General features: G+C 40.8%; 1 protein-coding gene across 2 annotated transcripts in view; it reads right to left on the bottom strand.

Moving 5' to 3' along the window:
* Positions 1–17,746, bottom strand: part of dync2h1 (dynein cytoplasmic 2 heavy chain 1) — a 413,286-nt gene that overhangs the window by 158,289 nt on the left and 237,251 nt on the right. For both annotated transcript variants that reach the window (XM_033022666.1, XM_033022665.1), the window contains 2 exons: positions 5,049–5,114; positions 3,577–3,627 (listed from right to left, as the gene is read on the bottom strand). In XM_033022666.1, coding sequence (XP_032878557.1) covers positions 3,577–3,627; positions 5,049–5,114 — 117 coding nt within the window. The remainder of the gene's footprint in view (positions 1–3,576; positions 3,628–5,048; positions 5,115–17,746) is intronic.

The following is a 17,746-nucleotide window of genomic DNA, read 5'->3' as shown; positions in this document are numbered from 1 at the left end:
AGTCCCAGTACGGAGCCTTGCGGTACCCCACTAATCACTGCCTGCCATTCTGAAAGGGACCCGTTAATCCCTACTCTTTGTTTCCTGTCTGCCAACCAATTTTCTATCCATGTCAGCACTACCCCCAATACCATGTGCCCTAATTTTGCCCACTAATCTCCTATGTGGAACCTTATCAAATGCTTTCTGAAAGTCCAGGTACACTACATCCACTGGCTCTCTCATGTCCATTTTCCTAGTTACATCCTCAAAAAATGCCAGAAGATTAGTCAAGCATGATTTCCCCTTCGTAAATTCATGCTGACTCGGACCGATCCTGTTACTGCTATCCAAATGTGCCTCTATTTCATCATTTATAATTGACTCCAGCATCTTCCCCACCACCGGTATCAGGCTAACTGGTCTATAATTCCCTGTTTTCTATCTCTCGCCTTTCTTAAAAAGTGGGATAACATTAGCTACCCTCCAATCCACAGGAACTGATCCTGAGTCTATAGAACATTGGAAAATTATCACCAATGCATCCACGATTTCTAGAGCCACTTCCTTAAGTACCCTGGGATGCAGACCCAGAAGATAAATATCTTCATCAAGGCCCCAGCAATCTCTTCACTTGCCTCTCTCAATACTCTTGGATAAACCCTTCAAGCTGGGGACACCCACCTTAATGCTCTTCCAGAGCCCCAACACCACCTCCTTCTTAAGTGCCCCTTCACACCTCCTTCTCCGAGAGTGCTCTAGCATATTAGTATACCCCACGCTGATCTGACATGAATACATTAATCCCTTGCAAATTCATTCTTGTACCTTTTTTATTTCCTCCTTCACTTATTACATGTCTTTTGACATTCTACATATTATATCTACTCTATCTATTCTCCAAGTTATTTCCTGAAGTAACTATTCGATTGTTAGATGTGAAATACAATTTCCCTTTTAGATTGACCGACTGTTACTATATACTAACAGAGTATTCCGATGATAAGTATAGTTCTCTCAGTCAGTCATAATTTATACAATTGGCATAGAGAAATTGCACAGAGTAACATATCTACATTTGATGATGAGACAAAGCTTGTTGAGGAAGTGAACTGTGAGGAGGTCACAAACCTGTGAAGTAGACAGGTCAAATGACTTGAAGGAAACAAGTAATGTAAGATAGAATGACTCACATAGGAGATTAGTGGGCAAAATTAGAGCACATGGTATTGGGGATAGGGTAGTGACATGGATAGAAAATTGGTAGGCAGACATGAAACAAAGAGCAGGGATTAATAGGTCCCTTTCAGAATGGCAGGCAGTGACTAGTGGGGTACCGCAAGGCTCAGTGCTGGGACCACAGCTATTTACGATATACATTAATGATTTTGATGAAGGGATTCTAAATAACATTAGCAAATTTGCAGATGACACAAAGCTGGGTGGCAGTGTGAACTGTGAGGAGGATGCTATGAGAATGCAGGGTGACTTGGACAGGTTGGGGGAGTGGGCAGATGCATGGCATGCAGTTTAATGTGGATAAATGTGAGGTTATCCACTTTGGTGGCAAAAACAGGAAAGTAGTTTATTATCTGAATGGCGTCAAGTGGGAAAAGGGGAAGTACAACGAGATCGGGGGGTCCTTGTTCATCAGTCACTGAAAGTAAGCATGCACGTACAGCAGGCAGTGAAGAAAGCGAATGGCATGTTGGCCTACATAACAAGAGGAGATGAGTACAGGAGCAAAGAGGTCCTTCTATTGTTGTACAGGGCCCTAATGAGACCACACGGAGTATTGTGTGCAGTGTTTGTCTCCAAATTTGAGGAAGGACATTCTTGCTATTGAAGGGGTGCAACATAGGTTCACGAGGTTAATTCCCGGGATGGCGGGACTGTCATATGTTGATAGAATGAAGCAACTGGGCTTGTATACACTGGAATTTAGAAGGATGAGAGGGTATCTTATTGAAACCATGTGAGATTATTAAGGGATTGGACACGCTCGAGGCAGGAAACATGTTCCCAATGTTGGGAGAGTCCAGTACCAGGGGCGACATTTTAAGAATTAGGGGTAAGCCATTTAGAACAGAGATAAGGAAAAATAATTTCACCCAGAGTGTGAATCTATGGAATTCTCTGTCTCAGAAAGCCGTGGAGGCCAATTCTCTGGATGTTTTCAAGAGAGAGTTAGATAGAGCTCTTAAAGATAGCGGAGTCAAGGGATATGGGGAGAAAGCAGGGACGGAGTACTGATTGTGGACGATCAGCCATGATCACAGTGAATGGTGGTGCTGGCTCGAAGAGCTGAATGGCCTACTCCTGCACTTATTGTCTATAGCCTAATTTGAAAAATCAGAATATTTTTAAAGAGATCTAGTAAACATTACACAGAATGCTCTGGCCAAGTTTGATATGCTCATCTTTCGTAAGGAGATTGGAGTACAAAACGTAAGCCCTCATAAAATTTCACAAGTCTCTCTCAAAACTTAACTTGGGTCATTGTGTGAAGCTACAGCTAAAGTTAATACAACATGGTCTAAATTGTATATTAACTTGCCTACATTCACCAGAATACAGAATAATTCAATCTCATTGACACATGACATTCTCAGACAGATTGACAGGTGAAAATTAGTCAGCATAGGCATAGATAGGATTTCAATAAGAAGGTGCCCAATGCTACATTTGTGATATAATTATACGGGTGAGCTGACTCTACTATTAAAAAATACGTCACTTTCCCCACTCTCTCAAAATAAGGGTCTGAGGTGAAGAAAATATTATTTTCACACAGCACTAAATTGTTGAAGTCCTCACCTGGTAGGTTTAGATGCTATGAGATCGGGAATTGGAGGTTGTGGGGATCATTTTGGACAATGGGCTTGAGGCACAGAATCCTATAGGCTGCAATCTTATAGAATGGCGAGGCAGGTCAAAGAGCCAAATCGCCTCCTCTTCCTATTTTTTATGTTCTTACATTGAAACTTATTTTGTCACAGCCTAACATATTATGATTATCTCATGGCCCTGTTAATATTTCTATAATAATGGTTCCCAGCATTTTGCTGCTAACTACTCTCAGGATCAATATGGTCTTTCCCTCTCCCTACTTTCTTAATAGTCATGTTACACTCTTGCAATCCTTTGAGGTAGTCCCAAAGTCTAAGGCAGATAATTGCATCAGCTCATCTCACCTTTCCCCTCAATTGGGGCATGTTGAATCAGGGCTGTTAAGTCGAGTAAAGATGTTTGGAATCAATAGCCTTTAACCTCTCAAACACACAACACATCTACATGATCAGGTCAAGCTCTTAAGATCAAAAGGCATAGGAGCAGAATTAGGTCATTGAGCCCATCGTGTGTCTGCTCTGCCATCCGAATGTGGCTGATCTATTGTTCCCTCTGATCCTATTCTCCTGCATTCTTGCTGTAACCTTTAAAGTCCTTTACTAATCAACTAAACGATGGGAAACCTTAGATTCTTTCCCAACTGGGGCTATCAGGTGGATGGAGCACTCAGTTTTTAGATCGCCAGCAGCTATAGCACGAACAAAATCAAAAATAAGATCCAAGGCCCACGGTTTAAAGAAGACTTACCGTTTTCCGAAGCATGTCTCCAACAATCAACCCAGTAAATGCATCCCATTCCTAAAAAAAAGGATATTAAACTTACAATTATGCATTCTACATGGTCTTTCACTAAGTATCAATTCTAAAAGATAAATAAAAAACATAAAGGAGGAGCACACATTTCTGAAGCAAATACATAATTGCAGGAAAGAAGAAACAATCTTGAAAAACTAAAATTAATTCTGGTCAATTATAAACTGTTAAGAGTAAAATAACCAGACATTCTTGTTTGCTGCTATATGCTAAGCATTAATACAGATGCTCCTTACATTCTACATTTCCTACAAAAGTCACATGGAATTAAAGATAAGCTATCAATATAATAGTTGGGAGCATAAAAAGCAACAAAAAGGAATAAAAAAATGTGGTAATATTTGTCCTCACAGCTAATATTGAAGCCACATAACATCAGTTTACAAGTTGCTGACATAAGCAGAATAAATCTATCAGAAGGAATGGCTCCTCTTCTTTCATGTGTCTAAAACACACACCACGATGGAAACTTTTGCAGTAAGGTATTATTGTGGACTGCCAAAAGTAATCTACAACCGAGAGCTCACTTAAATAAACTTTGGCCATTCAAATATTCAGCATTAAGGTGGTAGTATCATAGATATGATGAAAACAAAACATTAAGCATCAGAGAAGAGATTCTTGGAATCACATAATTAACATATTTAACATTTGAAATAAATATTGAAAGTTAGAGCTAGAAAGATTTATTTCCCAGTTGATGATTGGGCAACAGAAAGGCATACATTTAGCTGTGATAGAAGCTCTGAGGGTGATATTTGAAATCCAACATTAACCATGGATTATTCAATCATGGAATGAGTTGATACTATTGAAGCTGGACCATAACAAGCAATAGCAAGAAATGAGAGAAATAAAATAAAAATGTATTTCAGGGATTGGTGGAAGAACATGAAAAAAATTGCATACAGTAGAGGCATAATGGGCCAAATGTCAATATTCTCTGCTGGAATTCTCCAACTTTTTATAGGTGATGGACACTGATACTATTTCAATGGCACAATAGCTCAGTGGTAGAGTTGCTGCCTTACATCGCCAGACACCCGGTTTCAATCCTGACTACGGGCACTGTCTGTACATAGTTTGTACGTTCTCCACGTGATCGCATGGGTTTTCCCAGGGGGTTTCCTCCCACACTCCAAAGACGTACAGGTTTATAGGTTAATTGGCTTTTATAAAGATTGTAAATTGTAGGATAATGCCAGTGTATGGGGATTGCTGTCAGTTTATTTTATTTCTCTAATTTCTTGCTATTGCTTGTTATGGTCCAGCTTCAATGTGGATTCAGTGGGCCAAAGGGCCTGTTTCCACACTGTATCTCCAAACAAAAAACTAAACTAAGTACCCAATAAGAAGGGCATCAAAACGATCCATTACCGAAAAGAAGATTAGTTTTTTTTCCTTACATTTTCTTGGAATAGATCTGGGTGCATTCCACGGGCAAAATGCAAGGCAAACATAAGTTGATCAGCCTGCAATATAAAAATGTACAATTAGAAAAGATTTGGTAATAATATTGAAAACATAATTACTCGCTCCTAAAATTTTTACTTCAATGTAAGACAGAAAATGGCAGCAAAACTCAGCAAGTCGTCGCATCAGTGTAAAAAGAAACAGTCAATGTTTATATTCAGCGATCCTTCATCAGAACTGAAATATATTTGCTGTCAACACAAAGACAGCTAAAATATAACTTGCAAAAATGTTCTATCTATCTATCAAGTAGGAGTTCTATTTGAGGCACTGACTGGCAGCATCAAATATGCCCACATTAGGTATTACGTGAACTACTACTATTCTAACCCACAGTTACATATATTTATTCTGCAGGTAACTAATTACATTATGTACTAGTAATTCAGTACTGAACAACCATTAAATTCAGTTGCAATGTAAACTAATACTGTGGATACTGAAAATCTGAAATAAAAGAAAATACAAGAAATAAATCAATAGATCAGGATAGAGAGAGTTGATCTTTCAAATTCTACCTTACACTAGAATTGAAAGATTGAAATAGAAAGACGTGATCTTTCATTAGAATGACATGAGATTAACCGGTTTGTAAAAAATATATAGCATGTGGTGAAACAAAAGATGATAAGATGGAGGCAATGAATAATTAGATATCAAGAGGGATCCGCTGCTGTTAATTTTTGTTCAGGCTTATGCTAGGCAATAATTTCTCGATTATCAAAAGTATAATTTAAGTGGCTCGTCAGCAATCTGATTGCTTGGCACTTGGCCAGGTAAGTCAAAAGCACTTTCAGAGAGCAGGTTCACATTGTTGTATCACGAGGAGCAAAATTCAAATATCACAAAGTTGATTAAAAATAAATGATCAGATCAGCTGTTCGACAGTCCAATGCCTTATCTTTCATGACAGCCAAAAAATAATTGGTAACATAGAAATAATTGCAATAATTTATCCTTGGATTATAAGGAGAGGCTGAGTAGGCTGGGACATGGAGCATAGGATATGAACAGATCTTTTAGAGTTATATAAAATTATGAAAGGCGTAGATAAGGTGAATAGCCACAGGCTTCATGTAACGATAAACTAAACTAAACTGAACTCAACCAATCTAAACAGAGTAGAGGACTCCAGAACTCCCGAAGGTGGGCACGGTGGCGCAGCGGTAGAGTTGCTGCCTTACAGTGAATGCAGCGCCGGAGACCCGAGTTCGATCCCGACTACAGGTGTCTGTAGAAGTTTGCACGTTCTCCCCATGACCTGCGTGGGTTTTCTCCGACATCTTCGGTTTCCTCCCACATTCCAAAAACATACAGGTTTGTAAGTTAATTGGCTTGGTAAAGTTAAAAATTGTCTCTCGTGGGTGTAGGATGGTGTTAATGTGCGGGGACTACTCACGACCATACAGGCGACACCCTGGCAACACGTCGCAGGGTGAGGCCTGTATGGTCGTGAGTAGTCTCCTCAGTCACCCAAAGAGTCGTAGCATCTTTCTGGTCATCGCTGAATTTTCAAAATGTTGAAATTTTTCGGCGACCTATGACGGGTGCCGGCAGTCGCCGGAAAAGTTGCGTAAGTGGGACAGGCCCGCAGAGAAGTGGCAAGGTGTGGAAAACGCAAATAAATATTTCTGGTAGAGTGATACCAAATGGTTTACTGTGGAGCTAGAGACACAGATGACACTTTTTGTCTATGTTGTACACTGCTAATCGTATGGCTGTGGGACATTTTCAGCAGATCAAGCTGTGCACGGAGAAAGAAAACATAAGCCCAAAACACAGTTATATAATTGACAGAAATGGCCAGCTGCAGTGTGCCAGCAGGGAAGACAAGGCGCTATTCCTCATGCTTACATTGGGCATTATTAAAGCAGTTTAGAAAGCTACAGGCATACAACTCAGAGTGAGAGGGGGATAAAGAATTAAGGTGCGAAGGAACTCAAAAATGGGGAATAGCATTTAAAACCTGAAATTTCAATTAGTGGCAAAAATAGACTTAATCTAAAATGAGGTGTTTCATTTAACTACTGAATCAATCATTGATCAAACTAATGATGGCTATTAAGGCAACAGCATTAAACAAATTGAGTTTTAATAAAAGATTCTCAGAATCCTTGGGGTAGATATTTATCTTTGACTCCATGTGCTAAATTTGTACATTGAACACTGTTGCCAAAATTAGGTTGCATTAAAGTCGATGAATCCAGTTTTATTTTCAATTGCCCACACCTCAATATCCTGTAGCATGCAACTAGAGCAGTGGTTACAGAGTCATGGAGTCACATGGCACGGAAACAGGCCCTTCAGCCCAACTTCCCCATGCCAACCAAGATGCCGCATCTAAGTTAGTCCTTCCATCTGTCTGCGTTTGGCCCAATCTAAACCTTTCCTATCCATGCACCTGTCCAAGTGTATTTTAGATACTGGTATAGTACCTGCCTCAAATACCTCCTCCGGAAGCTCGTTTCATATACCCGCCATCCAAAATATTTGCCCAAGTTAGTCTCGGATGCAGTTCTACAATGTGACAAGCTGGATACCCCCCCACACAACTTTCATCGTTTGTCATTATTTTTTAATTAATTGTTATCTGTTATGGCTTGAATCACAACAGGTTGCATGCGACCCATAGTTGGAGAACCGCAGATTTAGCATCAGTGTACTTTGAATCTAAAGGCTCAACAAATTATTTAAATACTTAATATGAATTAGTCTTTTCATCTTTTCCTGGAACATGATGAAATAAGGACTTTATGACTGAGATGACTTAGAGCCGACCAGTACCACAATCCAACAGCTATAGGGCAGCATGGTGGCGCAGCGGTAGAGTTGCTGACTTCCAATGATATGGTTTCATAATAAGCAGTACAATACAATTTTCAAAAAATCTTATTTGTGTGAAAAAGAATGTAAGGGTCATCACACTTCAACTGATTAATAGCATTCCTACTGTGAACAGAACATGATCTGTTCAGCCTGAGCTCCATGAGTACATATGCTTAAAGATACATAGAGTTTTGTTCATTATCAATTTAAACCAGTACACTTTTATAACGAGTTAATAATCTGCACAGATTTGCTTCTGAATATGAATAGGCCACTATGAATACTGAGCAAAAGATTTCCAATGATATGTTCCTGTTTAATATGAGACGCTGGATGACAGCTTTAACCTGTCAGCATGATCCCCTGCACACAATTATCTCTATGAATACCAGCATTTAATTGCTGCTTCTCTGTACACTGTCAGAATTCCAAACTGTTCAATCATTCTTGAAATTTGAAAGACTAAATTCAAATATTCATACATAAACGGACTATTTTATCAACTTCTTAATCAAAGATTCCATAATACCTCAAATAATGGCAATACTAAAATTAGCGTATTTAAAAAAAAACTATAGTGAGAGGAAAACATTTGTGAATTTGAATAGGCATTTTCAAGAGTGCCTATTTTTAAAGTAGTACAACATCATGTGTCAACCAAATGATGGGTAGTTTTAACCAATTCCCATTACCCATCCTCCAACCCAGCCCCCCCCCCCCCCCCCCAAACCCACCGTCTCCTTGCCTTGTCAAGCAGGTTAAGTATCTGCATTAAGTGTCTCCCCCACTCCAGTTGTCCTACCAGTTCCACTGTTGGCATTCCTTGTATACCTCTCATCAGCACATCTTCCCAAGCCAACAATGGGCCATTGTGGACTCCACCCTTCCTGAGGTCATATGTTGCCGGCTCAGATTTGTTCTGGACTTCTCTCGCCTCCAGTTCCCCCCACCCCCTCCTCCCCAACTCTATCTTTCAGTCTGAAGAAGGGATCCGACCCAAAACGTCACCTATTCCTTTTCCCCAGAGATGCTGCCTGTCCTGCTGAGATACTCCACAATTTTGTGTCTCCCTTCTCTATAAACCAGCATCTGTAGTTCCTTCCCACACATCAGTGTCTGCATTAACCCTTTATGGAATGATTTCAATAAGCTTCTTTTCAGGCAATCAAGTCACCTGGCAAATCAGAGATGTGCCTTGCGTATTTGTGCAAATTAGGTCTCTCGCACCATATAAACAAGTTGACAAATTGTAGCCAGGCTATTCAATGAAACTTGACTTGCAGGAAACAAGTATAAGGTTAAAGACACACACTGCTCTCTCCAGTGGGAGTGTCTATGTTATAAGTCTACAGTATTTCTAGAAATCTCACCACTGCCTTCGCTAGGGCAAAGGGAAGGGTATTAAATGCTATCCTCACTACTAATTACTATATCCATTGCATGAAAATGTACAATATCCATTGCATGAAAATGTCTAATGTAGCTTTTATTGGTAGATTTTTCTAGGTTGGGAGACCTTTAACATTCACTTTCACATTTTGAGTGAAATCTATAAAAAATAACTAACACCAGCAGAGTTACGGATGAAAAGGCCATATACCAAATAGTCAGAGGTATATAAAATTGTGAGAGGAACAGATAGGGTGAATTAATGCACAAAGTCTTTTTCCCAGTGTAGGGGAATCAAGAATGGGAGGGCATAGGTGTCAGGTGAGAGAGGAATCTGAGGGACAACTTTCTCACTCATAAGGTGTTGGGTACATGGAACAAGCTGCCAGAGGAGGTAGTTGAGGTGGGTGCTATAACATTTAAAGGATATTTGGACAAGTACAAGGTTTAGCGGGATCTGTGCCAAATGCAGGCAAAATGAGACTTGCTTGGATGTGGTATCTTGGTCGCATGGGCAAGTTCAGCTGATGACCCTGTTTCTGTGCTGTATGACTCCAGCACTCTATGAATGTTCATACTACATTTAATTACATCAGCACAGTCTTTGGATGAGGGTAGGGGCGTCAAGTAATTAAAGATAATTAAATGGATCCATTTAATAAAGGATCCATTGGTAACAAAGAAATAATTTCAATTAACATATTTTGTCTGTTTAGAAGCCCTTGGAAATTACAGTTGCTAAAAAAATGTGGCAAAACAAAAGCATGATGTAAATGCAATAACATAGAGTAATTTGTTGATAGTTGGTACAATGAATGCAATAAAACATTTAAGGAATGTTCTGTGAATATCATTTTGAATGATGAATGAATTATTTTATTTAAGATTGGGGAGTATATTGTGTCTTGAAGCATCAGGTTAGGAGCAGAAATTGTCAGTCATCTGATTCATTCACAGTCATCTGGGAGTGTTAAATTATAACATTTACTTCTCAATTCTCGTTTGTCTGTTTAAACCTTTCAAAAAAAAATCTGAGATGTTCATGAGCCAACCTACATAAATAATACTCATTGCTATTGTTGATGGCCAACAATATTGATTTTAATACTCAATGTAACAGTTTTCTGTTGTTATTTTTTGTAGTATATAATTCACAACAGTTATGACTTAGCATTGCAAATATCCTAACAATGAATTATCTTTATAAAAAGTTACACAAAATTGCAGGTTATTGAAACATGCAAAGCTGAACATGAAAATGTGCAGTGCAATCTGGGTTAGAATCTGTAAAATATACACCACACCATAAACTGTCTTTTAAGAAATAACTGAACCCTTGAGCTAGAATAATTCATGTAATTTTCTGAAAAGAATATTCATCACTACTTGCAATATAAATTAAACCAACAATATTGTTCATTTCCTCACATCAATGTATAATAAAAACAAAAGATTATTGCCTTATGGCATATTTCTGCAAGTGTTATTATATTCCAGACTACTCTCCCGTATTTATAAATAAATGATCACATTGAAACAGTACAGCAAAGTTCACCTTCACTGTAAGTTATAACCAAATTCATTGACATATTTATCACAGCTAAATTATGGTCCTTCATGAAAACAGGAATTCCAGCTTGTGCACACAAATGTCATCCAAATGCTTTAGATCCTGGTAAATATGCCATTTTTGACTTGAGTAGATAAATGAGCAACCCAAAAACAATTCAATTTATAAATATGTTTTTACTCGACACTAGGGAATTGGGGAGTGTTGCAATGAAGCATAACACTCCAAAAAAGTGAAATGTAAAAATAAGTCCTTTTGGAAAGCTAATTGCACTGATAGTGTATATTAAATGATGGCTTCAAGGCAAACCTGTTTCTTTCCATTATTGTAGAAAGTACACTAGATGGCGATTGCAGGATATTATTGTACCAGAACATAAAGCTAAAGTTTACTTAGTGTCATTGCCTTAAGGTTTATATGGAGCATAACTCACATTTATACTTTCAGCCACATTTTTGGCCATTTTTCTTTTACTTTACAAAGATTGAAAAAAACAAATACGATTATGAAGCAGGTACAATGTATTCACACTACTGACGGAAGGATGCTTTCAATCAAAACTTTGATGCAAAAAAGTGTGGTAAAGTTGCATCGAACAAAAAGGAAAACTGCAATGAAAGATTTTCAGCTTTCACGGGCTGATCCATTACAAGAAAATAATTTTTGATAATTGACAATAGATCTTGAAATCTAAACATCCAATCATACATCAATCTTGCAAGGCGAATACAATTCCTGCATTGGAGCGGATAACAAATTTTAATTTATAATACTCCTTCTGGAGCACAAGGGATTTAGGGTGAACGTGGATCACATTGTCCTTATGGCTTCCATTAGTGGGCATTGTTACGTCTTATTGCTGCAGTAATAAATGCTTAGCTAAGTCTTTCAACCCTCCATCCCTTCGCTGCCTTTTCCTGATCCTCTCAATCTGCATTTCCCACTCCTCATGGCATGATAAGGAACTGTGGATGTTGATTTATACCAAAGATAGACACAAAGTGCTGGAGTAACTCAGTGGGTTAGGCTGCTTCTCGACAGAAAAATGACAGGTGATGTTTCGGGTCGGAATAGTCAATTTCCCATTTGCCACATTACCAGATGCTGCGACCTGTCACCCTTACCCTATCATCCCCACAACATAAAGGGCTGTCCGTGTCCGTCACTACTAACTGTAAACACTATCCTGTTTCCTGACCCTTCCCTCCAAAGTGTGCACTATCCTGCTTCCCACTCGTATTCTTCTGACCATGTGCAGTGCTGCCTGAACCCCAGAGTGCTGACAATCTAGGCAGGTAAATGATTGGGACTATGGCTGGCCTCTCATCTAGGTTGCAGCTGAATTTTGATATAATGAGACAATGATCAACATTGCCATTCTCCCAAAGCATCTGCATCATTCCACCAAACCTTTCTTCATGCACTTTTTGAGGCATTATTGTCTAAAGACTTAGCCAGTGATTCCCCTATTTACAGAAGTGAAGCCAGTGTTAGAACATTGAGTGATTCATGGACGGAAAATCCTAGGGTTTGTAATCTGGAAAGCAATGACATTACACACAACAAATAAATATGACGGTATCCACCTGCAAACCAAGATAGGGTTTTCTGTTTTCTGAAGATTGCTGCCTCTACCCAACGCCATTAAAAGTTATGAAGTTGGGGAAAAAATCCACATCCACCATTGTTCTTACAAAAAAAAGCAAATAGTTTGTTTTTATAAACTTTCAGTAACATAATTTGTTCTAAATGCTAAATTATATCTAGAAGATAATTTGATCTAAAAGCTAATTTACATCTCATGTGCACCAAAACATTAGACCAATTGCCAAATTTAGCATTTTTTAACTAATAATGGAAAACAAAAATCATGTGAGGTCACATGGCATTTGTGGAGAAAGAAATAGTTAATATTTCAAGTCTATGAGCTTTCATCATAAACTTTAACTGCTACCAATTTTACAACCTAATTAATAATTTTAGGTTACTAGGTTTTTATTGGAAAGTAGACCACTCAAAGCGGGGGAGGGGGAGAGGGATAGATAGGGGCGGGAGAGAGAGGGGGGGGGGAGAGGGGGGAGGAAGAGAGGAGGGGGGAGAGAGAGGAGGGGGGGAGAGGGGGGGGGAGGGAGGGGGGAGGAAGAGAGGAGGCGGGAGAGAGAGGAGGGGGGGAGAGAAAGGAGGGGAGGAGAGAGAGGGGAAGGGGAAAGAGAGGAGGGGAAGAGAGAGGAGGTGGGGGAGAATGGGGGAGAGGGCAGGAGGGAGGGGGAGGAAGGGGGGGAGAGAGTGGGGGGGGAAAGGGGGGTTGGAAAGAGCCCCTAGGTGAGGGGGGGGTGGTGAAAGGGAGGCTGGGGAGGGAGAGAGAGGCCGGGGAGGGGGGGGAGAGAAATAAAGAAAAAGAGACAGAGACAGAGAGAGACAGAGACAGACAGAGACAGACAGAGTCTAACTGTTTCAGTATCAGGGAACTTCAATATGGCAGTGAATGCACTAAAAGAGAAAGCTCGAAGAGCTCTGTATGCAATAAAAAGAAGATTCTACAACATCCAAATCCCAATTAAAATCTGGCTTAAAATATTTGACGGTGTAATCCAGCCTATTGCGCTTTATGGTAGTGAAGTATGGGGTCCGCTCAGTCACCATAGTAAATGGGAAAAACATACAACGGAGGCCCTGCATGCGGGAATTTTGTCGGAACATCCTCCGTATCCAAAGGAAAACACCAACAAACGCATGTAGGGCGGAACTAGGCAGATGCCCACTGATAATAAATATCCAGAAAAGAGCACTAAATTTTTGGAATTACCTTAAATCTAGCCCCCCAGATACCCTCCAGTTTAAAGCCCTTCAAACACAAGAGGGGAACCCATAAAAGAGTTCCCTGTGTCAGTTGGTACTGAGGCTAACTACCCCTATTCAGTTAAACCCTATCCAGCTAAACCCTGACCGGCCCCAGATCAATACTGACCCCCAATCACCAGTTAGAGTGAACCAAATTATCAAACAATGTAAAGAAACGTACTTGGAACATTGGGATAAAGAAATCAAAAGCCAAAGCAGATTAGAATGTTACCGTTCCCTAAAAAGAGATTATAAATTGGCAGACTATCTCTCAACTGTTAGAGACATAAAGCAGAGACAGACCCTCACCAAATACAGGCCAAGTGACCACTATTTGGCAGTCGAAAAAGGAAGACAGAAGAGATTCTGGCAACCAAGAGAAAACAGAATATGCGGCCACTGTTTGACAGATGAGGTTGAAACAGAGGTGCACTTCCTCCTAAAATGCAAAAAATTTGACAAAACAAGGAAAGCATACTTTGACAAACTCAGTGTGGCAACCCCTGACTTTAAAGAACTAGATGATACATCAAAACTAAGAATAATCCTTGGCAAAGGAAATACGGCACATCTTGGTGCATAATACGTAACAGCATGCCATAACCTGAGAGACGGTGAATGACCAACATACACATATATACGTACACACTAATCGACATTAACTAACACTAAGAAATTAATACTGAAATGCTAAACTTGCTATTGTGTTGTACTGCTTACAGCTGCAAGAACGTGTAGCAATCAATAAAGGGCTATAGGCCTATTGCAAGTTTATGTGCTGGGACATATCTATCCATGCACTGTATACTTGTATTTATACTTATGCATTTCAAATATGTATGTCATGTTTTATATTTTGGCAATATAACAATGTTTTTTTATCATGCCAATAAAGTTTTTTAATTGAATTGAAAATTGAATTGAGAGAGACAGAGAGAGACAGAGACAGAGACAGAGACAGAGACAGAGACAGAGACAGAGACAGAGACAGAGACAGAGACAGAGACAGAGACAGAGAGCTTACGTCGGACATGTGTTGACAAGTGATGGTGTCAAACCAGGCCCGTCGAAAACTACAGCTATCAACGAAATGCCTGTTCCTACTGACGTCGTGAGCTTACAAAGGTTCTTCGGAATTGTAAACTACCTGGGTAAATTTATTCCCAACCTCAGCAACATATCTGCCCCCCTACGAGAACTAACTAAAAAGGACGCGGCGTGGTCCTGATACCTACAGCACCAAACGGCTTTTGACACTCTCAAATCGCAGCTGGCTAGCACACCTTCTCTCGCCTACTTTGTTTTGGAATTACCAGTGACCCTCACCTGCGATGTGTCCCAGTACGGGCTGGGCGCAGCGTGCCTACAGACCACTTGCGATGGCAACTTCAAGCCCGTTTCGTACGCCTCCCGTACGCTAGCTGACACTGAACAACGTTACGCCCAGATCGAAAAGGAACTGCTCGCAGTGGTTTTTGCCTGCACTAAATTCAGAGGCTTTATTTTTGGAAAGTCTGTGACTATCGAGACTGACCACCAGCCGCTGGTCACCATTTTGAACAAACCCACCCACGCTGCCCCTGCACGACTACAGTGAATGATGATGCAACTGCAGTGATTTGATTTCAACATTGTCTACTAGAAAGGGAAAGACATGCACATAGCAGACACGCTATCTAGAGCTCCGCGTACAACCAATGAACAACAACTCTCCGAACAGAACCAATTCTCAGTAATGAAGCTTTCATTTGTGTCAACTGATTGTTTGAGCAGCCTAGCAAAACACACGGCTGCTGATGAGACCTTACAATTGCTGTCCGCTGTAATCCGGCGCGGCTGGCCGGATAAGCAACAAAACATCCCACTCCAGATACGCCCATACTTCCTGGTTCGCGATGAACTAGTATTACAGGACAGAATTATTGTTAAGGGCCACAAGGCAGTGGTCCTCCCAGCAGCACTCCGGGACAAATACTTTGACGACATCCACAGGGGCCACCCTGGCGTTGAGGCAACCCACCAAAGGGCGCAAAGCATGTTTTACTGGCCTGGATGCAAAAGCCTGACGCAACACCAGCAAAAGTAGTCTCTACTGCCATGCTTCTACTGCCAGTACCCTCTCTCCCATGGTTCACTTTAGCCACTGACATCTTCCGATGGCATGGGAAACACTATCTGGTAGACTCTTGGCATGGCATGGGAAACACACTTGTAGACCCTTACTCTGGCTGGTTCGAAATTGAACTACTTCAAACCAGCAGCAATCGAAAAGTTGCAGTGCCACCTCTCCGTGCACGGCTCCCCGGCACGTATCCAGTCCGACAATGGCAGACAATTCACCAGCCAAGCTTTTAAAAACTTTGCAGAATGATGGGACTTTCAACATATTAACAGCAGCCCCGAATTCCTGCAGTCCAACGGACTCGCCGAACGCGCGGTACGGAGTGCAAAACAACTCATGGAGCGGTCATACCTTGCCAAATCAGACGTGTACCTGGACTTGCTCAACCTAAGAAACATTGCACGGGATCCCATAATGGGTTCTCCAGCCCAACGACCGTGCTCCTCTGCCTGTGCCCCAACAACTTTTGCAGCCACAAATTTGTTCCCCGACTGCAGTTCAGAAGCAACTACAATCCAAATGTGAAAAGTTCAGCAAGCCACTTAAATCTCTTGCTCATGGACAAGTGGTCCGTCTACAGACAAACAAGGGCTATGCACGCCTGGGACACATCTACGGCCCTGCCAAAGAGCCGCGCTCCTATCAGGTCGAAGCGGACGGTGCCATCTACAGGAGCAACCGTCAACATATCCTTCCGGTGAAGGAACAGTGTCCTGCGACTCCATATCCTGATGTATCGCGTTTCGTATACCCTCCCACAGTCGGTCCCGCGGCCCCACTGCCATCTTTTGGTCCCACTGCAGTCTCCCTGCGACGATTGCCGACTAGCTCGCCTATCTCGTCACCCTCCCTGACTGTCGAGCTGCCGGTCGCTTCCCCATTTCCCTCCCCGGTTTCTTCTCCAATGAAAGGAGATGGGGCGGACACGTATCGCACACGGGCTGGAAGGGTTTGCAGGCAACACGTTAGATATGGCGATTTTGTGTAATTCTGCAAATGTATTATTATGACATGAACATATGCTTAGTTGGTATAAACTTCAGCTTTCTCACGTTCCCTCATGTCACATGCTACTCTTAAAGCCTTAATTTCTGCCAACTGAGCTAAGCAAGATTACAGGCTTCCAATTTAATTACCTTAAAGTCTAATTCATCCTTATGCACCATTTCAAACCCTACATACTTGCTATTATGATCCCTTTAACAATAAACATTCACAAACAAAACCTTTTTGTCTCCATCATTCAAAAGCTCTAACTGTAAAACATTCTTCAGGCTTGTTTGTCCTTCTTCTTTCATTATCTTTCTTAATGACGTCACAATTTCAACATATTTTCCAATCTAGTCTGAACTATATCCTGCCTTTCCCAAGGTCATCATCATCTGTCCTACTTTCTGAGGTTTTTAAAATTAAAATGTCTCTCTCACATTGCTTCTCACTTGTGGAACAAACCAACAAATCATCCACATATTGTATCTAATAATTTCTAAGGGTACACCTTCCAACTCTACCTTTATCATCTGATTAAAACATGGGGCTAGTATTTAAAACCCTACCTCATCCTAGCCTTTCTTGACCTCCTTTAGATTCCTCCCTCCCTTGGGGACCCCAGTCCTGTCTGGGCTTATATCCAGATTAATTTCACTCCTGATAGGACAATTTGAGGAAACGCTCCCCCAAAGACATTTATTATTGGCATGTAATTCTCTGGCCCCTGCTCGGCTCTGTCATAGGACTCACTGTGTATCAGTGCATCACTTATTTCAGTCTTTTCAACCAGGTCCATTGTTATTGACAACATTGTCTTTCTTTTTTCACGCTCTTTCTTTTTAAGCTCTTCAAGTTACATTTACATCATGTTACTCTGCACCTCTTCCTGCTGG

This window comes from Amblyraja radiata, chromosome 6 (genome assembly GCF_010909765.2).
Source record: "Amblyraja radiata isolate CabotCenter1 chromosome 6, sAmbRad1.1.pri, whole genome shotgun sequence".
NCBI lineage: Eukaryota > Metazoa > Chordata > Chondrichthyes > Rajiformes > Rajidae > Amblyraja > Amblyraja radiata.
Note: the sequence above shows the minus strand (reverse complement) of the source record. Positions and strands in the feature narration are given on the sequence as shown.